Source organism: Vipera ursinii (assembly GCF_947247035.1).
Source record: "Vipera ursinii genome assembly, chromosome: 14".
In the NCBI taxonomy this organism is placed as follows: domain Eukaryota; kingdom Metazoa; phylum Chordata; class Lepidosauria; order Squamata; family Viperidae; genus Vipera; species Vipera ursinii.
Window position 1 is genome coordinate 12,262,133 of NC_139527.1, and position 23,699 is coordinate 12,285,831.

A 23,699-nucleotide genomic window follows, 5' to 3' on the forward strand; every position below is an offset into this window, starting at 1 on the left:
CTCGCGGGAAAGCCCGCCTCCCTTCGTCGCGAGGAGCCCCTCGGGCCGGAAGCCCCGCCCGCCCAGGAGGAAGAGGCCGGGCGCGCCTGCGCGGCGAGCGTGTCGCGCGCGTCCTTCTCCCCTGCAGCGCCATTTTGGCGCGGGCTCCGGCGGGCGCGGCGGCAAGGCCGGAGCAGCGGCGCGAGAGCCCCGCCCGCCATGATGTCGTCGCCGCCGCCGCCGCCCGCCTCGTCCTGCTCGGCGGGGCCCTCAGCGCGCCGCTTCGACGCGTCGGACCGGGCGTCGTGGTACGCGGGCCCGCTGTCGCGCGCGGAGGCGCAGGGCCGGCTGCAGGGCCAGCGGCACGGGACCTTCCTGGTGCGCGACTCGTCCACCTGCCCGGGCGACTACGTGCTGTCGGTGTCGGAGAACGCGCGCGTCTCGCACTACATCATCAACTCGCTGCCCGGGCGGCGCTTCAAGATCGGCGACCAGGAGTTCGAGCACCTGCCGGCCCTGCTGGAGTTCTACAAGGTCCACTACCTGGACACCACCACCCTGCTGGAGCCCGCGCCCAGGTCAGCCGCCGCCCGGGGCCCCGAGGGGGCTGCGGGGCTTGGCTTTCGACGGGTTGCTTTCAAAAGGCTCCCGGCGTGAGCAGCTTTTCAGGGAAACGGGGATAATAGCATCCAAGCCTCCCTCCTCCCCCCCATTTAGGCCCGAAGGCTTCCCGAGACTGGCCTGTCTTTAACTGAGTGCATTTGATCGAGATGCTGCCAGACTCTAGGAGGATTCTGGGCAGACAACAGAGAGAATAAAAGGCCGTACAGTTCAAAAAAGACAAAATAGAGAACAAGATGGCAGATCGGCTAACCGCATAAAATTCAGGTGTCGATAAAACTCACAAGGCGCTCCAGCCACCCTGCCCGCGGCCGGGCCAGACAGCAGAAGAAATGTCTGGGGTATCTTTTTACCGAGAGTATAACTACTGAAGTTTCCACGTGCGTACAGAAGTAGAACACTTTCCCCCTTGGACCACCCGTCGTCCACCCATCATTTGCACTCTCTTTGTTTTGGGAACAACTTCCCCAGCTGGTAACCTTGAGGTGTTGGGTCTGTCTCAGACTTCCAGTTGGCACGCTTGCATTCCAAATTTTCCTCCCAAACTTCCCTTACATTCCAGTGCCTTCCCTCCCACCTCCCGTTACAGTTTTCTGGTTGCGAGTGGGGCTTTGGAGCAAGTCAACCATAAGAGCCAGGCCTTTGTGGCCCTCCAGAATGCCATCAGGGTGAGGTGGGATTTCATTACAGGTGGTAGGCACTAAAACGGAAGGCATGCCCTGAGTCCCAAAAGATGATACTGTCTAATGGAAGGGATTTCAAGGGCATCAACCTTGTTGTCTCATGTTATCTGAGTAGAAACCAGCACTATGCCATGTAGGGCTTTATTGGCAACCAGCACCCTGAATTGCACTCGGAAGGAAACAGGTGGCCAGCGTAATGGTGTCACGTGTGCATACAAAGGTGTTTCTATTATTGCTCACATCACCAAATGCTGGACTACTTGCGGCTTGCAGGTGTCTTCAAGGCCAGCTCCATGTAAGCACTTTAGAATAGTTGAGCAGTGAGGTGACTAGAGAACAAAAGATAATGTTACGAGGATGTCATTGTTTCATAAGAGTTTAAGTAATTCCCATGTCGCCTTCAGGTATCCACTGATGGGTTCTGGTACTGGCTCTGGTGCATCAGCTGCAGAGGAGAATGTGGAATATGTTCGGACTCTTTATGACTTTCCTGGTAACGATGCGGAGGATCTGCCATTTAAAAAGGGGGAGATACTTGTCATCATAGAAAAACCTGAAGACCAGTGGTGGAGTGCCAGAAACAAAGATGGGCGCATCGGGATGATCCCTGTCCCTTATGTTGAGAAGCTTGTGAGATCATCTCCTCACGGGAAACATGGTGGCAGGAATTCCAATAGCTATGGAATTCCCGAGCCCGCTCACGCCTATGCTCAGCCTCAGACCTCGAGTCCTCTTCCCAGTGCTACCCATACTCCTGTCATCAGTCCCTTGCCTTCAACCCAGAATGGACCAGTTTATGCCAAAGCCATTCAAAAGAGGGTCCCCTGTGCTTATGACAAGACTGCCTTGGCATTGGAGGTAAGCCGTTCAGCTGGAGCAGGCTCCATGCAGCTTAGTTCAGTTTCCTCATCCAGTTGAAAGGGCCTGTCTCAAGCAGGAATTTAGCTGCTCTCTGGTTTTCATGGACTGATAAATAACTGAATGTTCTGATCCTGCCTCCCACAGTCACTCTTCAACGTGGAGCCCCTGGTAAAACTCTGTGCCTCTGTGGTTAGGCTTAGTGATTAGACTTGGCGTGGGGTGTGCAGCTGACATATTCAGGTTTTGCCATCCATGGAGGCCTTTCAGCTGTTAGTGAACCTGCTTCTCTACTGCAGAATATTAAAAATCCTTGAATGTTATGAAAGGATGACTGCTCACGTTCTAAATATTTAAAATAGTCTTCTATAAGTACTCCACGTTCATTCCTTCTGTTGAACCTCGGCTGTAAGGTTCTGTGTTACTCAGGATGGGGTAGATTTAACATTTCTCCAGATTAGGTGAATCACAAGTGAGGTTCAATAGAAGCATAAAGTCATGTCTTCAGAACAAAAAGTGTTTCACTTAGAAATTTTGAAAGCGCCTTATAGTTAAGTTTTTAGGGCTTGTAATAAATAAGCCTTTGATACTTCCCTCTTTCCCCATTCCACAGCTGCATGATACATTCATTCTCCGTATATATTTATTGGTTAATTTTTCTCAGACTGTTCTCAGTGTAAATATCCAGTTATCTTATTGTATATACTATTTTGTTCAGCCTTATTTTCTCATTATATCTTTAACAATTTTGTTTTGAGCAAGTTTAGTCTGAAGTGATCTCCCACTGTGCCAGGGCTTACTCTGATACAGGCTTATAGCCTAAGCTTTCTTTCACAGTTGTGTTTCTTAATCCTTTTGATTTTTTCTTGAAAAATAGAGTAAAAGCCCCAGGCACTTATCCTCTTTGTGTAACTCGGTGGTCATGTTTCCCAGTTGTTTTTATCATATGCTTTTACTCTTTCTTATACCTGATTACTGTTGCCATGGCCTCATTGAACAATTGCCAGTATTTTGAATTCTACCAAAAGAGCTTAAAAAATTTCATCCTGATTGGGCAATTATAGAAAATGCTTTTCTTTGTGGTCCACTTCATAAATGTTAAGATACTTTTGATTTTGTTTTCCCTTCTGCTCCCTTTTTTATTCAAGGTATTACTAAACTGTGTTGTTTTCAGTTGATTGATACGGCTAGAATTTGGCCTTTACAGATAGTAATCTTAGCCAACATTTTATTCTCTTACGTTTCAAGAGATTTAAAATATTTCTTCAGAATTTCCTTTTGATACTTTTTATGAGGGAGTAAAGAATTGCAAGCAGCATGCAGCACCCCAGGATCCTGAGATTATATTACCAACACTCAGCAGGAAAACCCATTTATTAATCAACATATATGCCTGTCCAACTTGCAATGACTATTTTGTGATAGGCAGATAGCAATGATAGCTTCCTGTTCCCATTCCTTCTCTAATGCTCAGGGAAAGGGACACCCCAAATGTCAACCACTTCTCTTGCGGTGGGACTTAGTCCTCTACTATTTGGTGCATTGAAACCCTCCAAACAATTAACTGTGTCCCCTATTCAGTTGCTTTAGAAATGGGCAATTGAATTTAGAAGCGTTTTACAGAGAAAGGAGTTGGATAATGAAAACATTATTTTCCAAATGACAATTTGGAATTTCCACAGGAGATGGTGCCTAGGCTTGTGAATGCTTTGATATTAAAATTCAGTTTTAAAAAATAAAATGTCAAAACTGATGTTTTTCCATTCATACTTGAATTGTTCTTCTAGTGCCCAGTTATATCTTTTCTAAAGGAGGTCCATATTGCTTCTAAATCTCCATATCGCCAACAGTTGGAACTAAGCATCTTCACGATGCATCAGCTGCAGAACTGGGGAGCATTTCCTGGCATCTCCGGATGGCTCCTGAGCAGAGCATCCGGAATGCTGCCAAGATTGACCTCTGCTCATTTGGTGCTCCTCCTCTTTGAAATTGCTCATGATATCAGTTGCTAGGAAGCAGCAGGGAAGGGCTCTTTCATCCCCCAGGCCAGGCTGAGCAGCTTCCCAAAGAGGCACAGTTGCCAATTGTGTGAGGTGGAGTGCTGGGCTAGATCAGGGCCTGATTCCACCAGGCTCTTCCTGTGTCTTGGTCAACATCTGGAAGCCTGAAAGATTGGATGGGACTGAGTAGCTGGCATTTCATAGACGATGGTCTTTGTATTAAAGGGAGTTGAATGCCGTAAACAGAGGGAGTTAGAAAGGGTGGAAGCATGAGAGAGAAGCGGCAGCCAAATCAGGCCTCTGGGTGTGCGGTGTGGCCCCAAGAACCAATTCTTGACCAGAGGAGCCTTCAGCTCTCCCTCGTTTTTCATATGAATTTCCCTTGGCATATCTGTCTGGGGATGTTTCCGAAGAGGTGGTATTTAATCACTGTCAGTGGCTTGTGGCTGGAGATTTGGGGTGCTGGGTTTATAATGGGAAGCTAAACATGGCCTGATTTGGTACTAATTTAATAAGATAGGAACCCCTTCCCCCACAAAGAAACCTTAAGGCTGTAAACTGCAGAGCAGGAGATTGACGAAAAATCTCGGATGACAGCGGTGGCCAACCACTTCCTGCTTCCTGCCCAGAACACCACACAGATGTGTCCGTGAATTGAGCTCAGCCTCAAGGATATTTTGCATTCCTTTACTTAGGTGATGTAGTATGCAGGGGAGGAGGTATTTGTCCATGGAGGCCAGCCTGGTTTATTTTCACCTAACTGTTGCTGGGTCTTCAAATAACTTTGATGCTGCTAATTGGAGCATCATCAGGCTTATCAAACGTTAGAAGTAGACAAGTCAGTTCCCCTTATTTCTTCTGCAAAATTCAGTGAACTGAGAGGGGTTGTAACGTATTAGTTCAATCTCAAAGGGTTGCCTATATGGATGGATTTCTGATATTTATACGGCTTGGCGGACTCTTGGGAGAAAATAGAAGGAAGTCTGTGAATTCTGCCTTCACTTCTCAAATAAATCTTTTTCTTTATTAATAGCAACACCTTAATGAAGGCTAGGACTTTTTTCCCCCAAACCTGAGTTGCAAAGGACCAAAGAGCCTTTGTCCATTCAGCCCGGTCTCCCAAGACTGCCTTGGACCTGCCTCCTGAGCCACAGTTTAGAATGCCAGGCAGAATCTCAGGCGCTGCTCCCTTGCCCCTTTGGCACATGGGGGAGGTGGCTGAGCCCTTAGTATTCCGTAGCACATTCCTCCTCCCTAAGAGACGGCTTGGAGACAGAGGCAGGCTAACGCTGTAGCCCCCCCCCCCAGCTTAGCCCAGCTTTTTTTTTTTAAGGCCAGCAGAACAAAGCGGCCCTACCTGACCTTAAAGTCCATTCTACTCCTTCCTCCTACCCTGCCTGGGAACCCTCTCCCAAAGTTAAATTTGCCTTTGTGCTGCAGCCAACTTGGGAGGCTCGGCAGGGGCCTCCCTGCCAGCCTCATGTGTCCCTGAAGGGGTGGGACAACGAAAGAGATGGCAGTGAGCAACCCCTTGGCCTGGGGACAGTTCCTCTCACATTGGACAGAGCAGCTGCGTGGAGGCTGAACCCCGTGGGGGTCTCCGGCAGCCAAAACTGCAACAGACCTCCATCAAAATCTTGCACCAGGAGGAAGCAAAAAATGTTTGTCACTGCTTCTTTGGAACAGTCGCTATCTAAAGGAATTGCTAAATGAGATGTGGCTGTTAGATGTAATAATTGCAGCTCAGGGTTATAGACACACACACATGCACACCATTCATATTGGAGTTGAATGCCATTTAGGTATTACCTGCAGCTGCAAAAGTATTTAAGTTGAATCCACATTGACCAAGTTGAATCTTAAAAATCAAGGTGCGCCATCAAGGGGATGATGGGGAGCTGCTCCTTTTCAATTCTGGACTTCTGTTCCCCATCCTGCGTGCCTGACTGAGGAATTCTGGGAGTTGAAATTTACAAGACATAAAAGGGCGAAGTTTGAAGATCCCTGCACTAGTCCCACCTATACAAAGCTAGCTGAGAGACCTTGGGCCAGTCAGTCTCAGCCCTAGGAAAGAGCCAATGGCAAACCACTTCCAAAATCTTGCCAAGAAAACCACAAGGCAGGCAGGCAGTCCCCAGGATGAGTCAAAAGGAACTTTTCCTGAGGTCTCTGAAGTACTTTGCTTTTCCAAAGGTGAACTCACTTTCAAGTGGTCATTTTTTACATATACATCATTTGAATTGATTCATAGAGAAGTAGACCAGGTTTGCTGGCTTGAAGGCAGCAGAGCTGCTAGCAAGGAATGAACTGATCCATCATCATCATCCACCAAGAGAGTTTATCTGGTTAGTTTCTCTTTGATCTCAGCTTTAGTGGACCTTGTGGCTGCTGAGTGAAAGATGGGATGGAGACTTAACAGATCTCCTTGGGATGGTCCTGCTAATTGCTGTTCTGTAACTCCCTGGAACAGAAGCCTTTTATTGCTGTTTATTAGTCTTCTTAATCCACTGTAAACCATCCAAAGTCATTAGCCAGTGGACGGCCCAGGAAAGGACTTAGAAGTCAATTATAAATAAAATGAATTATTTGATTCCCATTGACGTTTTAGTGGGGAAGGAGATCCTTGTTACCTGCACTTAATGCCATCGGATACATATGGAAATCCTGAGTTGCAAGTACAATGTTGGTTCTTTTGCTGATGAAGGAGATACTTAGGTTGTGGGATAGTTCAGATTTTTTTTAAAAAAATGGGTAATTTTTTGGGAGAATGACATTAAACCAGCTGCCTCATAATAAAATATACTTTGAATTAACAGTTCTAAGAAATTGACTTGTAAAATTTTCACATAAAAAGTAAAAAGTATTTACTTTCAAGCTTCTGTTTAATTCTAATTATTAATCTGCATAATCCTGATAGCATTACTGCTTCTTAGTTCCACAATTGCAGATAGTTGGAGGTAATCAAATGTGGCTTCTAAGCCAGGAAACCCTCTTTTTAAGAAAGAGCAAGCTTGAATGTCCCATCCTGCTAAACTAGTGGAGAATTGTTTTAAATAACATGAAATTAATTTCCTATTCCTTTGTGTATGTTTGATATCTCAGGTTGATTGGAGCCCACTCACTATGAAAGTGCACAGGTGGAGTGTTAACTGCTGGGTTTCTCCTTACCGTGTGAGGGCCAAAATCCCTGGATTGTTAACATGACTCAGTACTAGATGTGCAAGATGTAGATCTTCTCAGTTGTGTTGTTAGGATTTGGACATGAAGAGTTCATCAAGATTTTGCAGAATAACTGATAGTCCTTGATTTATGACCACAGCTGGGCCCAGAATTTCTGTTGCTAAGCAAGGCAGTTGTTAAGGAAGTTGCACCCTTATTTTATGACTTTTTTGCCACGATTGTTAAGCAAAACACTGCAGTTGTCAAGTGAATTGTGGTCGTTAAGCAAATCTGGCTTTCTCCCCCCTCCCCGCCCCCCACCCCGTTGACTGCCTGTTGGAAGTGAACTGGGAAGATCACAAATGCCAATTGTATGACCCTGGGATGATGCTACCATCGTTGTAGATACACACTAGTTGCCAAGTGCCTGAATTCTGGTCATGTGACTGTGGAGATGCTGGGGCACTTGTAAGCCACATTTTTAGTGTTTTTGAAACTTTGAATAGTTGTTAAAACACGTAACTCAAAGGCTACCCACACACAGAGCTGGGAGGAGGAATCAGTCCTGAAATTACCCCAGTTATTTATACAGCATCTTGGTCAACATTCTGCTAATTCTTTTTTAATAATAAAGGCACATGGAAAAACATTAGCCAGAAAAACATTAGCCAGATATTACCCAACTAACAATTTTCCAGGCCTTTTCATTTTTTATTCTGCTGATGAATTTATATTAAAACATTTTATAATTTAAATTATAGAAGATTTCATTGTTTACATTAGCTCAAAAATCCAAATGTTACTTGTAAATTATTATTTTTTTAAAAAAATGTTTTATTGGTTTTATTTTTACATATCACCATCAATATTTGGTAAACAGTATGTTGTCTGGGTTTGTATTTACAAATAACAGTTTCCATAATTCCATATTCCACATAGTAGCTTTCCTTGATTCTCTCTTCTTCCAATAATGTTCTCTTTTATCAACCTTAAATTAGTACATTTCTTGATGTTTTAAAAGATAACAATTAAATATCTACGAATATCCTCTACCTCGTTATTAAGCTTCTTTTCTAATTAATCATCTAGATCACCTTATCATAGATCCTGTTTTTAGAGTTCTCATTTAAACTTTATTTTCCCCTCAGTATTCATAAAGAGAACATTTTTACCTGTTAAAATTTTCCTAGTTAATTATACTTATATATTGAAGTCTTTTTCCTCATATGAACCATACCAACACTTATATTTTTCATATCTTGAAACAGAAAGAACACAGGACAGAAATAATATATTGTCTAAAAAATATCCCTCTTAAACTAGAATACATTTATAATCAATATTTCATTTTTAAGCATATTCAAGTCTTCAAAATCCATTATATTTAAGTATTTAGTACATTTCCCTCATATAAATCATTCCAAACCTTTTTTTTTATTTCTCATATCATAGGCAAAAATACGGTATTGCTTAAGGAGCCTATCCCTCCTAAGCTAAGATTAATTTATATTCAAAATTTTATTTCTTTGACCATATTCAAACAAGTGCTTAGTCTTTAAGTATTCCATCAAGAAGTCCCGTCATCTAACTTCTTAATTCTGGCTTTAGCCCTTTTTTTTCCCCCAAAACCTTTTTCCTAATCAGTATGTTCCATTGAACCTCAAGATCTTCCCAGGTTTTGTAGATGTTGTTGTCAGTACAAATGATAAGTCAATTAGAGTGTTTTCCTCAGAGATCTTTTTCTTTTTTTTCTTTCTTAGTTTCTCCTATTACCTTTTTTCTCTCAAGTTCTTGGAATCTTGACGTATAGGTTATCTTTTCCATGTCCAGTATTTCCTGGAAGCTTTTCTCCATCTGGATTACATCACAGTTCCTTCCATTATTAAATTCCATCTCTAAGTCTCTTTCCACTAGTTTACGTTCAGTTATCTGCTTTACTTGATCTCTCTCTCTTTTTGTTTTCTGGTCATTTGTTTGTTGTGAAGTTAAATTGAGAATGTATTCATTTAAATTTTCAAATTTATTTTTAATTTCCTCATGGTTTGAAATTAATGTCATTTGTATTTGTTGTAACATAACATATATTTCCTTCTGGGAAGTATTTATTTTTTCTTTGATATGTTCTTTCTGTAGACCTCTGATGCTCCATAATGACCAAAAATCAAAGTTTTCCTTTCTCTGCCAACCACTTTAAAGTCACAGTTTAAAAAGTATTTATAATCCAGGAAGGTCATTTTTTTTCTCTAGATTTTATAGTTCTCGCTTTGTGATAGTCCACAATGTTTTCTTTTATTGCAGCTGTTCTTTGTTTAGTTAAAGCTTTGAAGGTCACACTGACAAGTTTTTTCTGGGCTGTATATTTAGGGCAGTATTTTCATCCACCACTAGATGTCAGCAGCAGTTCATTTTTCAGTTTTCAAAACAAATCATCTTTTCTCAGGAGAATCTTAACATAATCCATCAATTTCACACTTTCCAAGTTTAAATCTTGATTTCATTTCTGTATAATTCTATTCCCCATAAATTTGATTTACCATTTCTGTTTAGAGGAGGGTGGAGCAGAAATTCCCCCCCTCACTTTTGGAGGATTTTTACTTCTGGGTTTTGTTTTGTTTTTCAGGAAATCAGTCAGGTAGAAGAGAGAGAGTATTCTTACCCAGTTCAATTACGCTGTTTACGATCACGCTTTAATTTAGTACTTTTTGGCTTTGGCTGCATGTAGCTTCGGCTAGACCACAGGTCTGCAACCCGCGGCTCCGGAGCCGCATGCGGCTATTTCATCTGTCTCTTGCGGCTCCCAGTCCTCTGCCATGTGCAGTTCAAAAAAAAAAAGTGGGACTAAAAAAGTTCAACCAATCAATTCAAATATGCAGGGTAAGTGCATATCTTGCCTTGGCTCTTCAGTCAAACCCTGTTCTGCGCGTACGCGCATGTGCACACATTTTTTTTGCGGCTCCCAGTTTTTCCTTTTGTGAGGGAACCGGTTCCGAGTGGCTCTTTCACTGTTTTAGGTTGCTGACCCCTGGGCTAGACTCACAAATGAAGCTAGTTTTTCTTCTGCTGGTTTCTGGAGAGCTTTCCCCTGGACGCCTGGATTGACCGCTGTCTCTCCACAACTGGCGGGGCTTCTCTTTTTTCTTTGCCACCTCTTCGAGGTGGCTTTTGGCCCATTTAGGGTCCCCAAATAGAGAGAAATCAGCTGTAGGGTGCAGAGCCCCGCGCTGCCTTGGCTGTTGCACTAACTGTGCAAAACTGGAAGCCCGAATATTACTTGTACATTAATGGAGGCCTCCAAGAAAGACCTGGGAAGGCATTGCAGGGGAGAGCCAGGATAGTCTATGGCAGCCAAAAGTCAAGACAAGAAAAGAAAGGAGCACCACAAAAGGTGCTACCAGACACCTGATATGGAGGAGTGGAAATTTGGTTAAAAAATGGCAACTTTATGAATAACATGGAAAGAGAAAAGTTTTTCTTCCCTCATATGTGATGTTAGAATTTGAGACCATCCATTGAAATGTACAGAAGGAGAAGCAGTTTGCACATGATCAGAGTATGGAATTGGCTGCCAGCCAGTTTGGGCAGTTTCAGGAGAGAAGGAGAAAGCCACTCTAGTTGCTGCCAAGGCCGTTGACCTTCTGCTTCGAAGACAGCCTCCTTCGAGTAGGGCTGCCTGGGACCCCAGGGCAAGAGGCTGCTCTGATGATGAGCTTCCCAAATGCACCCACTGATGACCACGCAGACTGGCTGAGGTCCTGATCGGAGGTGCCTTGTCTTTTGGGGGAGGGGTATGCAGATCACTTGAAGGAATGTAAGAGTGTTCTTGAAATGCAATTCTTGTAGGAAGAAATAACTTGAACCTTTCCAACTTCATCCTGTATTGCTGCTGTATCCTGCAGCTGTATTTATTTTTTTCTTTTTCTTTTTTGCAGGTTGGTGACATTGTGAAGGTCACAAGGATGAATATCAATGGTCAGTGGGAAGGAGAAGTGCATGGTAGAAAAGGGCTCTTCCCCTTCACACACGTCAAAATAATTGACCCTCAGAATCCTGATGAAAATGAATGACCTGCTGGCCCATCTCTGCATTGCTGCTTCCTTTTTCTGGCTATCTTGAGCATCATTTGAAGTGCGATGGTTGCTGATGGCGCATCCTAAGGATTGCCAGTCGCCCATCTTTCCATCTTGCAGTGATTTCACAGCCTGACCACGCCTTTCTTGGGAACGCACCTGGTGGTCTGGCATTTGCAGTTTCTCCTAGAAGGTTTTTGAACTGTGAGCTGATTGTGGTGCTATCTAGGCAGAGGGGGAGGGATTGAGACATCCAGTTTCTTCGCTGAAATGGATATTTTGCTCAGAAAGAATTCTAAACAGTTTTGTCTAACTCCAAACAGTAATAAAATGCATTTTTTATTAGGCATGGAAGATGAGAGCATATAATCATGTTAAACAATTAGAATAATTATGCCTTTAGGGAATTACTGATGCTTCTGTGCCACTAAGAGGGTTTTTTGAGTTTGCCATTGATTTAGAATAAATTGTAGCAAACTCTTTTGAAAACTACATTTCCTCATTGTCATCTTTTTATAACTTATGTATATAATTGATTCATTTGCCATATACCTGCCTAAACCTGTTTGATTCAGATTTATTTAGATCTGAAATGATACTTCAGGCACTAAATACAACTTTTTAGAAGAAACCTACACAAACCTTGATGAAACTACACTTACCCCTTTAAAATCAAAAGTTTTTTCTTTAAGCAAAACCTAAGCATTGATAATCAGTTACAGAGAATGCAACAATAACTCGAAGGATACTCCTGAGCCTTTGTTTTCTGCATAGAAGCACAGGAGTACAAAGTCTCTATAAAATCATTTCTCTGTGCTAAGTTTAAACACAATAAAATATGATAATTAAGAAACTTGAATGTTGGTTATAGCACGTGAAGACCTTGACTCCCTGAGTGATGTTTTTGAAAGTTCACTGGTGCTGGTCTCTTAAGCCGCTGGACCTCAGGAGTGACGTGTCCAACTTAGTATTCAAGTGCCTTAATCCGAGGATGACAGGTGCCAAAGGGGGCAGTTGGAGCAGTTTGGTCTAGAGAGAAACCTTTTCAGATCCCCAGCAGTGCTCGGCAAGTGGCTGATGGTCTGGGGAAAGGACTGTGAATTAGATTCACCTGGATGCTTCGTAATCAACCATCATGTGGCTGTTCTATTTAAGTGCCTGGGCACGTTCGAATGACTGTTGTACTACTGAGCTTTGTGTTAGGAATATTTAAGCTGCACTAAATATCAGTCTGCCGTTCAATAATTCTGCCGTACAGCTGGCCTAATTCTATGAATAGTTCTTCAGGGCAGTATCTAAGCTGTGTATAAATGTTTTGGCTTGATGAGCTGCAGAGTGAGCAGACACCTGGAATTGAGCTACTTGTGGTTCTGCTAGGCTACCGGTAGAACAGCCAACACTTTCCTTTTTCTTTGATTAGCTCCACCCTCAGTTGCTTTCTTGGTAAACAGAGTTTGGAGTTTCATAGACAGCTATGCAAGTGAGTCTCAAGCCATTGTCAAAGGCTATAGGAAGAGAAGTGGCAGTCAGTGTAATAAGATGGAGGGTTTATGTCACTGCAAGTTGGGGGTGGGGGCACGAAGGGAGGCTCAGCCAATCTCAATGTATACATGGTTGTACTTTGACAATAAAGGTTCATTCATTCACACCCATCTGAAGTAGACTTGGGACACTTTGACCAGAGCTGGTAAAGGCAGTTCAGGCACAGCATACTAAATTAATTTGATGGTACATTTCAATGGCATCCAGATGTTGGCTACTTTACTGCTTTTTTCTCTGTTTTGTTCTTTCCTACCTAGAGAAGCTGGATGTGCTCTTGATTGTGAATGTCACAAAGGGTAAACTGTCCTTGCTGTTTCCTTATGACTGGTGTGTTCAGAGGCCTTCCTGTGGAAACCAGCTTCTCTGCATAATTGTGATGATTTTTTCAGTCTGCATTTTCATGTAAGGTATTAAAACCTTTGAAATGGAATCCTTGTCGGGTGACTCAGAAATTAGTTCGCTAATTGAGCAGGAGTTTGCAGGGGCAAACCTTCAAATTGTGCCCATTGGCTGTGGAAGGTCTTCCGTTTCTTCATTGCCACAACTGATGCCTCGGATTATCAGGCAAGTCCTAAAAGCTGTCTGTCCCTCACCAGGCAAGTCCTGACTGAGATCAAGGGTTGTCATATTAAGGAGTGAAAAGCATTTGTTCTGATATTTCATGTGGGTTTTTATTTTACTTTGCTGGATGCGTGTGGGTGTGGAATTGGAAATGAAATATTATAGAATTAGAATATCTGGAGACTGGTTTGGCTGCCCCGTCAGTAATAAATTTTTCTGGTGTCTCCAGCTGAATGTGATAGTTGGTTGCCATTCAATGGTGGGAAAGGGTAGCCTGAAGCTCACACATCTTTTTAAGTCAGGGAAGCATCATTTGAATTCTGGGCAGTTAGATGTTGGGGGGGGGCTCTGGCCTCTCCAGGAAGATTTGGGGGATGCCTAGCTGAAATAGGCAGTGTAAAGTTATGTGGGAAAGGGGTGTGAGAGAGATGCTGCCTATGGGTGGAGCAAGAGGTTCAGAAGGGCCCCCTCCCTAATTTATCAGTCTGTAAAGGACACAGTGGAATATTTTTACTTTCAGACTTGCAATAAAGTTATTAGGCCCAAACCCAGAGACAATACAGTGAAATCCTATCAACTCCAGTCCTTTATTAGTCTACTTCTAATGGCAGAATCTTGCCAAACTAAAGCAGTGACTTTCTACCTTAATAGATGTCATTAGGGTGGATGGACTAGAACAGAGGTCCCCAATCTTTTGGGCACCAGGGACCGGTTCCACGGAGAGAGGTTTTTCCACGAACCAGAGGGGGCATGGTTTTGTGTGCTGCCTGCATCTTGTGGATGGGGCTTTGTTTGTGCAGACCACTTGCTTGTATGCTGTGGCCCAATACCGGTCCACGGAGTGGGGGTTGGGGACCCCTGGACTAGAAGACCTGCAAGGTTCCTTCCAACTCGGTTATCTATCTTGAGAGATTCTAGGTGTGGATCCTCTGAACCACCTCCCTGGCAAAGCTCTGCTTCTCCAGGCATACATTCCATCACAAAGGTAGGATTAGCTTATTTGGTCATGGTTCCTGCCTGGTCTGCTGACATCAATCTTGCAATCTTTGCAGGCCAAGAAACTAGGGAGAGTCCCTCCTGGGCCTCTTGCTCTGCCCTCTATTCCCTGGGCTGCCTCTCCTCCCCGTCGTGCCCCAAGGTCTTTCTCACACACCAGGGCAGGCTGGCAGTCCACTTCTTTGGGCCGAATGAGATGGACCGAGGCTCCTGGGACTGGTGGACTTTGAGGGCTTGTCATGGCTTTTTATTTTATGCTACAAATTAACAGTATTAAGTATATTTTTAGAACAGGTGAAATGTGTTAAAATTAGTGCCTTTTTGTTTTCTTAATATATTTCACTACTGGTCCCACATTGAGCAAAGGAGTTCAGTGCCCTGTTTGTATTACTTTCAATAAAACATGCATCCTGTTTGCAGAATTCTTGTTCCGTTTCTTTCCTTGGCAAACCTGTCACCTGGCTCTGAGTAAAAGGTAAAGAAGGAGGGGTTTTAGTGGCCTGGGCAGCAGAGCTCTCCCTGCTGGCCGCTTCTCCCTTGGGGGCAGGGGGCTCAAAGGCAAAGGACCCCATCCACTACCTGCCCCTCCCCCAAAGCCTTGGTGCAGTCCAGGCAATTTGATTTACATATGGATTGAATTAGTTCTTGTTCTGAGCTCATCCCAAGGAACCACAGAAATGCAGGTGGAACATTTTAAAATGTATTTTATGAACTCCCATCACCAGAGAATAGCTGGACAGAACATTGGAAGAGAGGAGCTATTTTGTTACTCTTCACATTGGAAAGGTGGTGAGAAGGGTGTGCAGACCAGAATAATGGAACAGCCATTTCATAGACTGACAAACTAGTTACTCCCTTCCAAAATGTGGCAAGTGTGTGGTGATGCTCTAGGAGGCCTTGAAATGTTGCTGCCTGCAGGGGGCAAGTTGTGTGCATGAAGGAAAGCAACACTTTGTGGGGACCTCGGATCTTGTGTTCAAAAAGGTGGCCAGGAAAAAGATTTGAGTCTTCTCAGATGCCGAGCGAATCCAGCCCTGAAGTGAGTGGCAAGTCACTCCCAAAACATGGAATTTCGTGTACAGTGTTCAAATGATAGCGATTTCCCAGTAGTCCTCCGGTGATGCCTGTTAGCAAAAGGCCTTGTCACCTTTGCAGAAGGCATATTTGTGGTGCCTCCTGACCATATTCTGCACCCCTCAGAGGAAAGGTGCCTTCTCACCAATCTGCGTAAGGGAACAGAGAGCACTGGCTCCAGTCTGCCTTGCCCCCAGCGGTGGATCCTGAGCTCCCTGCAGAGAAGGCAGCATAACTTCTAGCCCTGTATTCACTGGGTGGGGGAATCACCCGCTGGCTAAAGCTTTGATCCAGAGCATAGGGCACACACATTAGCCCCTGGGATCTGGGTTTGCCAGCTGGCTTTTCGGCATGTCCAGTCACCTCAGCGTTGTCCTGCCAGAGTGGAAGGGGCAGAGTGGCAGCCAAGCTTTCATGAGGTTTGGGGTCTTGCTCAGGAGCCATGGGGAAGTCCAGCTGATGAGGCCTGGCCCAGAATTCATTGAACGTGCTCAAGTCCTTGAAAGGGACTGGCAGAGATATCTCGCCAACTGCAGGAAACCTGAGGGATGGAGAAGACAGAGTTGCAAATATTTGAAGAAGCAGCCAATTGGTTGTAGCAGGGGAGGGGGCAGGTGACAACTATGGTAAGAAATTACTGATAGCTGTTGCAGATGAAGATGGAGCAGCTGAGTCTTCTTTGCCAAAATTAAAATCATCTCATTTCTCCCTCCCTTCAATTGCTCCACTGAAGTTTCTTGGCTTCCTTCAGTTCCACACATATTTGTCCTTTTAATTTCATACTTTAATAATAGCTGTCTATCCACATAAAGATGGCTTGGCAAGAAACCTAGCTATTGAAAACCTGGAGACACAATCATCCAAACTGAAGTTCTGAAATTTTGGGTTAAAACTTAGTACAGAAGGGAAAAGTGGGTTAATGACCCAGGTTCTTTGCTTGCAGGGCAACTGATAAGACCTTGCTTCCTGTGATAATTCTTGTTTGTCCAAATACATTTTGTAAAAATATATTTGACAGAAAAAATTGAAATATTCTGAACACAAAATTTAATACTCAGAATAGTCATTACTGAGTGTTCCAAGTCTAGGTAAAACCCAAATTTGGAACTAATCAGCCTATTTGGCCCCAAAGCAAAGCAGAAGCAGTGCGTGCCATTCCATGTTGTTTAGGTCCAATGTTTCACAACTGTCAGCCTTACAAGATAGATCCAATAGGAAACAATCAGATGAACTAATGCTACTTTATTGTAGCATCTATAAGTACATCTCCCTCCCCCCTTTTATAGCTTGAGAAACTAGAGAAGATCCGTTCTCTTAATTTACATGCAAGAATATGGGCCAGAGATCCCCATGGATCTTCCAGTGTCACCCTGGCACTGGAAGGGGCTGTGTCTCACTGGATGGTGACACTCCACAGCCTGAATGCACCCGAGCTGAGAAACTTCAACCGCTTCATGACAGATTCGAGGATCCCCTGGCTGACTGCAAAGCGAGGGATCGCATCAAGACCGTGAGGCAAGGTCACCAAGCTGTGGCAGAGTACACCAAGGAGTTTTGTGATCTGGTATGTCGACTCAACGACTGGCCAGAGGACATCCTCATCAGCTGCTTCAAAGACAGATTGAACAACGACCTGTACAACCCCTGCGTCTCGAGGGCGCCCCCTGCAATCCTCCATAACTGGTATGTCCTAGCAGAGGAGGTGTAAATTGACCAAGCATGCAACAAGTACCACGCCACGCAGCCATGGAAGAAATCACCCAGTTCATTCCAAATAGCCCTCCCCATCACAAATCTGTTAAAGATCAAAGGTGGGGAGGACAAACCTAAACCCAGTCAACCTCTAAAATGGATGAGGAAATGCCAGGTGGCTTTCGAGAAGCTTAAGCAATTGTTTGCAGCTGAATCAGTCCTAAAGCATCCTGACCCAAGAGCACCATTTATTTTTTATTTATTTTATTTTTATTACATTTATATCCCGCCCTTCTCCGAAGACTCAGGGCAGCTTACAAGCTTAGCAGTAGCCTTCATTCTATGTATATGCCTGCTTGTTAGGGCTTTCACACACACACCAAGCGGCATTATTACAAAGTCAGCTTATTGCCCCCAACAATCTGGGTCCTCATTTTACCTACCTCGGAAGGATGGAAGGCTGAGTCAACCTTGAGCCTGGTGGGATGCGAACCTGCACTAATTGCAGGCAGTTGGTGTTACTTAAGGAGGCATTAGCCCACTGCTCCACCAAGGCTCTATATTATTTGTTATTTATTATTATTATTTGTTATTCAAGTCGATGCTAGCTCATGGACACTGTCATTTCTAAGAAACTATCAAGAGACTGAGCAAAGGTGTGCCATTTGGGAGAAGGAGGCATATGCTGTGAGATGGGCACTCCTGCTTGGAGGCACTTCCTAGAGGGGAGCAAGATACCTTTTGAGGTGTGGACTGATCACAAAAATTTGGAGACATTGAGTAGGGGGTAAGCTTTATGTATCCCAGAAACTCAAAGGCTGATGGTTTGGGGAAAAGGCTGTGATTCCAAAGTGGTGTGACACTTTGGTTTGCAAAGGCTTTGCACTTGATAAAAAGACAATTCTGGTGGCCGTCTCTCAGGAAGGACACTGAGGGCTATGTGGCAAACCGCCCTGTATGTACTGTGGCTAAATGAAGACAGGGGGAAACTCTAGGACTTCTTCAAATTGTAGCTGAGCCTTCAGCACCCTGGAGAGAAATTTCTATGGATTTTATTGCGGAACTTCCGGAGAGCTCAGGAAATACCATTATATGGGTCATAACTGATTTATTGTATAAACTATACTTTATTCCATGTCCAAAAATCCCATCAGTGTAGGGCCTAGCCAAATTATTTTTGCATCATATTTACCGATTTCATGGGGCATCTCAAGGCATCATTTCAGATAGGGGTGTGCAATTCATTTCTAAGTTTTGGCTCAGTTCCAGTCATCACCGCCAAACGAATGGGGCTTTAACATGTGAATTCAGTATTGGAACAATATCTCCAATGCTTTATTAATTATCAGCAAGATGATTGGACTGATCTGTTGCCTATTGCAGAAGTGGCTTACAACAATTTCTGTACATAGTAGCACCAGATCCACCCCTTTCAGGGTGGCCACTAGTCAAGACTTTACTCCTATGCTGGAACTACCCCTGAAAGACTTCCCAATTACAAAACAGTTGGGAAGTCTTCCCAATTACAAAACACATGGTTTGTTGTGAGAAAGCCCTTGCAGATGCCCAAGAAGTTTACAAAACTCAAGAAAGTGGACAAGAAACGTACAGAACCCAAACCATTCAAAATTGGTGATCATGTCTACCTCTCCGCGTTTTACCTACACTCTGCTGGGACCCAAGTTCGTGGGGCCTTTTCCCATTAAACGTATCATCAATCCTGTGACTGTAGAGCTAGACTTGCCAAAATTCCTGCGTAGGGTCCACCCTGTGCTCCATTGTTAAAAAAATTCCTTTTAGACCAAGCCTTCCACTACCTCCTGCACCACTAATGGTCAAGGGGGAGCAGCATTTTGAAATATGTGAGATTTTTTATTCCTGCAGGCATCGGGGAGAACTCCAATATGTAGTTTCATGGAAGGATTTCCCCAAAGCTGAGCATGAGTGGGTGAATCACTGTCACCTCAGGGCTCCTAGACTTGTAAAATATTTTCATAACCAATACCCCAATAAACCTAAATGAGTGTATACATTAATCCCATGTTTTCTTTCTCTCCCTATTCTTTGCATGCGTTCGCTTTTGCTGTAACCACTTGTGAATTGGGGGATTTTGGAGAAGCAGCAGACTCCTCCCAGCTGGCTCCAGCTTGGTTCCAGGGCTTTCTGCTCAAGCATCGCCCTGGTGCTGTGCTATACGGGAGATACCATAAAGATTTCCCTGGGGAAGGGGGAGGCCAGTGAGGAGCTAATTGCCCCATCAGCCTCCTTTTAGAGACCCTCCAACAGCAGTAGCAGAATCACTAAATGACTTTTTCAAGCCTGCCCCCGTCCAGAGAAAGAGACAATCACTCAATGACTTCTAGCAGTTCAGCGTTTTTCTCATAGAAACATGAATTGGAAAACAGGAACATAAAAAAACAGAACAAAAACTGGAACAAAAGTCAAATGCAGTGAAGAAGCTTGGGAGTCTCCTTCAGTATGAAAAAGGAAGTGCTTCATTCATCTCTGATCTGCAGAAAAAATCCTTGGCCTCAGAATGGGTAGCTTCACAAGACTGATGTAGTTGTAGTAGGAATCTAAGCAGATTGTGCCCTCCAAAGTTCAAGAAACCACAAGGCACCACCTGTCTCTGATCCTCTCCTAGCCTCCCCCAGCCCCCACCTTAATCCTGCTCTTCCGGCACTCCCCGGGTGGGTAGAGAAAGGAGCCCAGGGTCAGCTGAGCAGGGAAGGTGGCTCAAAACGGGGCACAGGGCAAGGATTAGACCCAGGCTTTTATGGCCAGGTTTGGGGGGGGGGTCCTTGTTCAAGGATGTGATGACATCACCTGACTTTATTGATTTTGAATAAGATCGTTTGGGCTTATTTGTTAATCTCAGGCATGTAGTAAAGTGAAATAATATTAAATATGTACCATTTTGGGCCTTCTTGGGCATTATTTCCTTGCAGGTACTAATAACAGTAGAAATCTGCCCTTATTGGATAGAAAATGTAAATGTGATACTTTGAAATGAGAAAGTGACACTTTGGCTTAATCATTTTAAAGTAATTTAAACATTTAAAAGCCATTTAATCAGTTTTCCATTTTAAAATAAGTTAGTAATATTTGTTTCTGAAAACATGTCCACGCAGCTTTAATCAGCTATGAGCAATTCTTTTTAACACTTTATAAAAGAAAGGCTGAATAGCTGAATAACTAGAATACAATAGCTAGAGAGGCTGAATAGTCACACACAGTTGTTGGCTGTTCGCTTGTTATCCACACTGGCCCTGGTGCCCTTTCAGCTCAAAAAAACCATCAGGGCTGTTACTTTTCTTTTAAAAAAAAACCTTCATTGAAAATAAGCCAACAATGTATTATTACAAAACAATAAACCCAACCTCACAAAATAAATGTGGAGAATCCATGAGAAATTTCAAGTAGAGAATTGGAGTATCCTATATTAGTAACTTCAGATTTCAAGGACTACTGGTTTTCTTATTTATTTAATCAAATGCCTGTCATGACTTAAAACCCAACTAGTCTGACAAAAAAAATACTCTCCAAAATCTATTGGCTGCCTTAAAGAATGATTGAAAAAGGTTGTGTCTCATTGTTTTTACCCTGGAGGTAAATTTACTTTGAAGGAACGAGTCCATATGTTATGGGGGTGTCCATATACTGGCTATACTGGCTATAAGTGAACCAGGTTTTTGAAGGCAGATAATGATTATAGATGGCAATATTTTTAAATTGTATTCAAAAATTTTTAAATTGTACAACATGGATACACAGTGTTTTGACAGTGGCAAAAAAGTGATTATGCACATAAACGAATATTTGCATTCTAGACCCTAAATGTTGGCTTCATGAAATGTTTCAGCCCCTGAAATAGTTTTGCATTTATAGAGAGGCAGCCTGCAACCTACCCCACTCCCCCATGGTTAGATTCAATTCATGGTATAAAACTTGAATTGACTTGAAATTAGAAAAACATTACATAATGTTGGTATCTGAGGTCTGCATCTAGAATACATCTACTTATCTTCTATCTGTAAATGAACCTTTCCTAGGACTTGGGTGCTTTTTCCTCTTTGGTTTTGCTTCTCTTGCCCAGGAAGAGGCTCCGGTGCGCTCTGCCCTGCGTCTGCCTGGGGAAGTGCAGGTCGGCCTTTCTTTGCAAAGGGGACACAGCAGCCCCTTCCCATCAGAGTCCCCGAGTTGCATTGCCGCCAAGAAACAGCAGCATTTCCTCCAATCTTGGGGCAACGATGGGTTCACTCCTCAGGTGCCCCCCCACTAGACCTCCATGGGGGCCCCGATCCCAAGCCAGCGCCCGACCCCTCCCCCGTGCTTACCTGGAGGTTTCTTCAGGTAAGGCGGCTTGTGAGGAAGAGGAGGCGGGGGGCGGCCCTCCTTGCTGCTCCTCCGATGCCCCCCAGGCAGGGATCTTCACAGGGCCGGGCAAGGAGCCGCTGGGACAACAAAGCCAAGCAGGCCCACTGCGGCTCCTGGGAGTGGCGAGGCTCCCCTCGGTGGCATCTGCTGAAGCACAGAAAGAACGAGGAGCAAGTCCCGGTGCATGGGTGGGGGGTTTGAGGGGGCTGTGAGATGCCCCCACTCTTCTGGCCTTCCCTGAAAGCCCCTGCTGGACCCCCCCAGCCAAAAGGCGGGGGGGGGAACAAGCCCTTCATTTCCTGGGGTGGCTTTAAGGGTGGGCTCGTCCCCTTCTGAAGGAAGGCAGGGGGGGTTCTCTTTCCCTCCTGCAACCGCCCCCCCCAAATCTGGCTTCCAGGCAGAGCTGAGCCGGAGTCACAGCCTGGTGACTTGCAGCACAGCAGCCCCACAGAGCCCCTGGGTGGCCTTTCCACTCCAAGGCCATTCCTGGCTGCCCGGCTTCTCCCTGGCATGGAACTGCCCGCCCTGACCGGACTCCCACCATAGGTGAGCCCAATTCTGGGCCATTTTGTAAGGGAATAAGCAACAAGCTTCTTAGGTGGGGGGAGGGGAGTGTACTTAAATATTTGAACAGCTATTTCTAACTAATAAGAAATAATTAATGGCCAAATTTGTCACAAGTGTGTTTTCCAAACTGAAAAGAGGTTCAGCATTCATGTTTTAAGTTCCTGGATTGGCCCCACTTTGCCTCTGCACCCAAACTACCTTCCTCTGCAGAAAGCTGGGGGGCCTTCTTGGCTACTTTGGCTGGACTTCTTCCCCGACCGATCTTTTCCCTGGGGAAGAGCAGAAGAGGAGCAGTTGGCAGACTCTCTGGAGTACCTCAAGAGGGGGGGCTGGCCTAGACACCCTTAGGCCAGAACCCCCCCCCATCTCACTGCGAGCCCTTCAGAAGACCGCTCGCCCTAAGAGGGAGGCCCACTAGTGCTGCCCCCATTAAGCAAGGCCCTGCCCCACATCAAGTTTTTCTGGGCAAGCACCACCACAATCAACCGACTGGTCGTCAGAGGAGTCAGCAGACCTACCAGCGACAGACATTCTTCCCATGTTCTCTGAAGCCTTTGGCAAACGGATTGTTGTAGATCTTCAGTTTCGTGACCTTCAGAGAAAGAGAGGCAGTCAGCACCTGTGCTAAACACTGTATTTGCAACTCTTTTCCTGTCTGGTAATTTGCCAATAAATGCTACAGAACCAGGTGCCTGGCACCCCATCCCCACTGGACACTACTCTGCTACTAGTAGCTACAACCCCAGGTGCAAAGCAAGGCCTGTTTGAAGGCGCCACAAATGATCCGCTTCTCTCCTCTGGGGAGGGGCTAGGGTTAAAAGGCTTGGCTTAGACAGCCATGGGCCAGAGGGCTGCTACGGGGCCTCCTGCTGCTTTCCCCATCTTTTCATGACTGCCAGCTATGAACAGCCCGTCAGCAGGAGCAGGAGGAGGCATGCTCGCAATCCACGCCCTGAAAACTGGACTTGGTTTCAGATGCAGGCCCACCAGTGGACTAGCAGCAGCCCAGGAATGTGGCTTCTCCGGGGACCAAGCCAAAGAGATCCTCCTTCTCAAGGCCTGGCCCTGGGCCATCTTCATGAGCGGCCTTCTGTTGACACACATATTGCTCCACCTTTTCATTCTGATAGGCGGTCACGGAGGTGAAGACGGTCTCTGGGAAGCTGAAGGAATGGAAGATGCTGCAGCGGGTGCTGAAGAGGCCGTCTGCCTGCAAGACGTGGAAACGCGGCTTATAGCGATGCATGGAGTGAAGGATGACCTGGGAGAGGAGAGCCAGGGAGGAGGACAGACAACTCAGAAAGTGTCTCCTGACAGGCCTGCACAACTTGACTTGTGGACTTCTTGGGATGCCAAACTCTTTCCTCACCAGTGGCCACCAAGACTCAATTACTAGTTGCTAGAATCACAAACTCGGATCCCAAACTTAAAAAAAAGGCCCGCGCCACCCTGGGAAGGCACCCTGCGTTCATCCCAAGGAAGTTGATTCAGGAAGACCTTGTGTGGGGTGAGGGTACTTTCTC

At 44.8% G+C, this 23,699-nt stretch overlaps 1 protein-coding gene across 3 annotated transcripts; it reads left to right on the top strand.

Annotated features, from left to right (window-relative positions):
• The first annotated feature begins 15 nt into the window (after positions 1-15).
• On the top strand, positions 16-14,888 carry CRKL (CRK like proto-oncogene, adaptor protein). 3 transcript variants are annotated; one of them, XM_083373785.1, is made up of 4 exons: positions 16-557; positions 1,688-2,141; positions 11,230-11,269; positions 13,167-14,888. In XM_083373785.1, exons 1-4 carry the CDS (start codon positions 199-201, stop codon positions 13,313-13,315), a joined length of 1,002 nt encoding a protein of 333 aa, XP_083229911.1. In that variant the 5' UTR covers positions 16-198; the 3' UTR covers positions 13,316-14,888. The 3 variants fall into 3 exon arrangements, 2 of the variants coding, with proteins under 2 accessions (XP_083229911.1, XP_083229910.1); XR_014493795.1 differs by having other exon boundaries at positions 99-557; positions 11,230-11,571; positions 13,167-13,304; XM_083373784.1 differs by having other exon boundaries at positions 99-557; positions 11,230-14,888.
• Positions 14,889-23,699: the final 8,811 nt, after the last annotated feature.

Excerpts from the sequence above, each read along its gene's own strand:
- CRKL (XM_083373785.1), top strand. The coding sequence starts at position 199 with ATGATGTCGTCGCCGCCGCCGCCGCCCGCCTCGTCCTGCTCGGCGGGG. Across the intron at positions 2,142-11,229 it reads AGACTGCCTTGGCATTGGAG|GTTGGTGACATTGTGAAGGT; the intron begins GTAAGCCGTTCA and ends TCTTTTTTGCAG. Across the intron at positions 11,270-13,166 it reads CACAAGGATGAATATCAATG|AGAAGCTGGATGTGCTCTTG; the intron begins GTCAGTGGGAAG and ends TTTCCTACCTAG.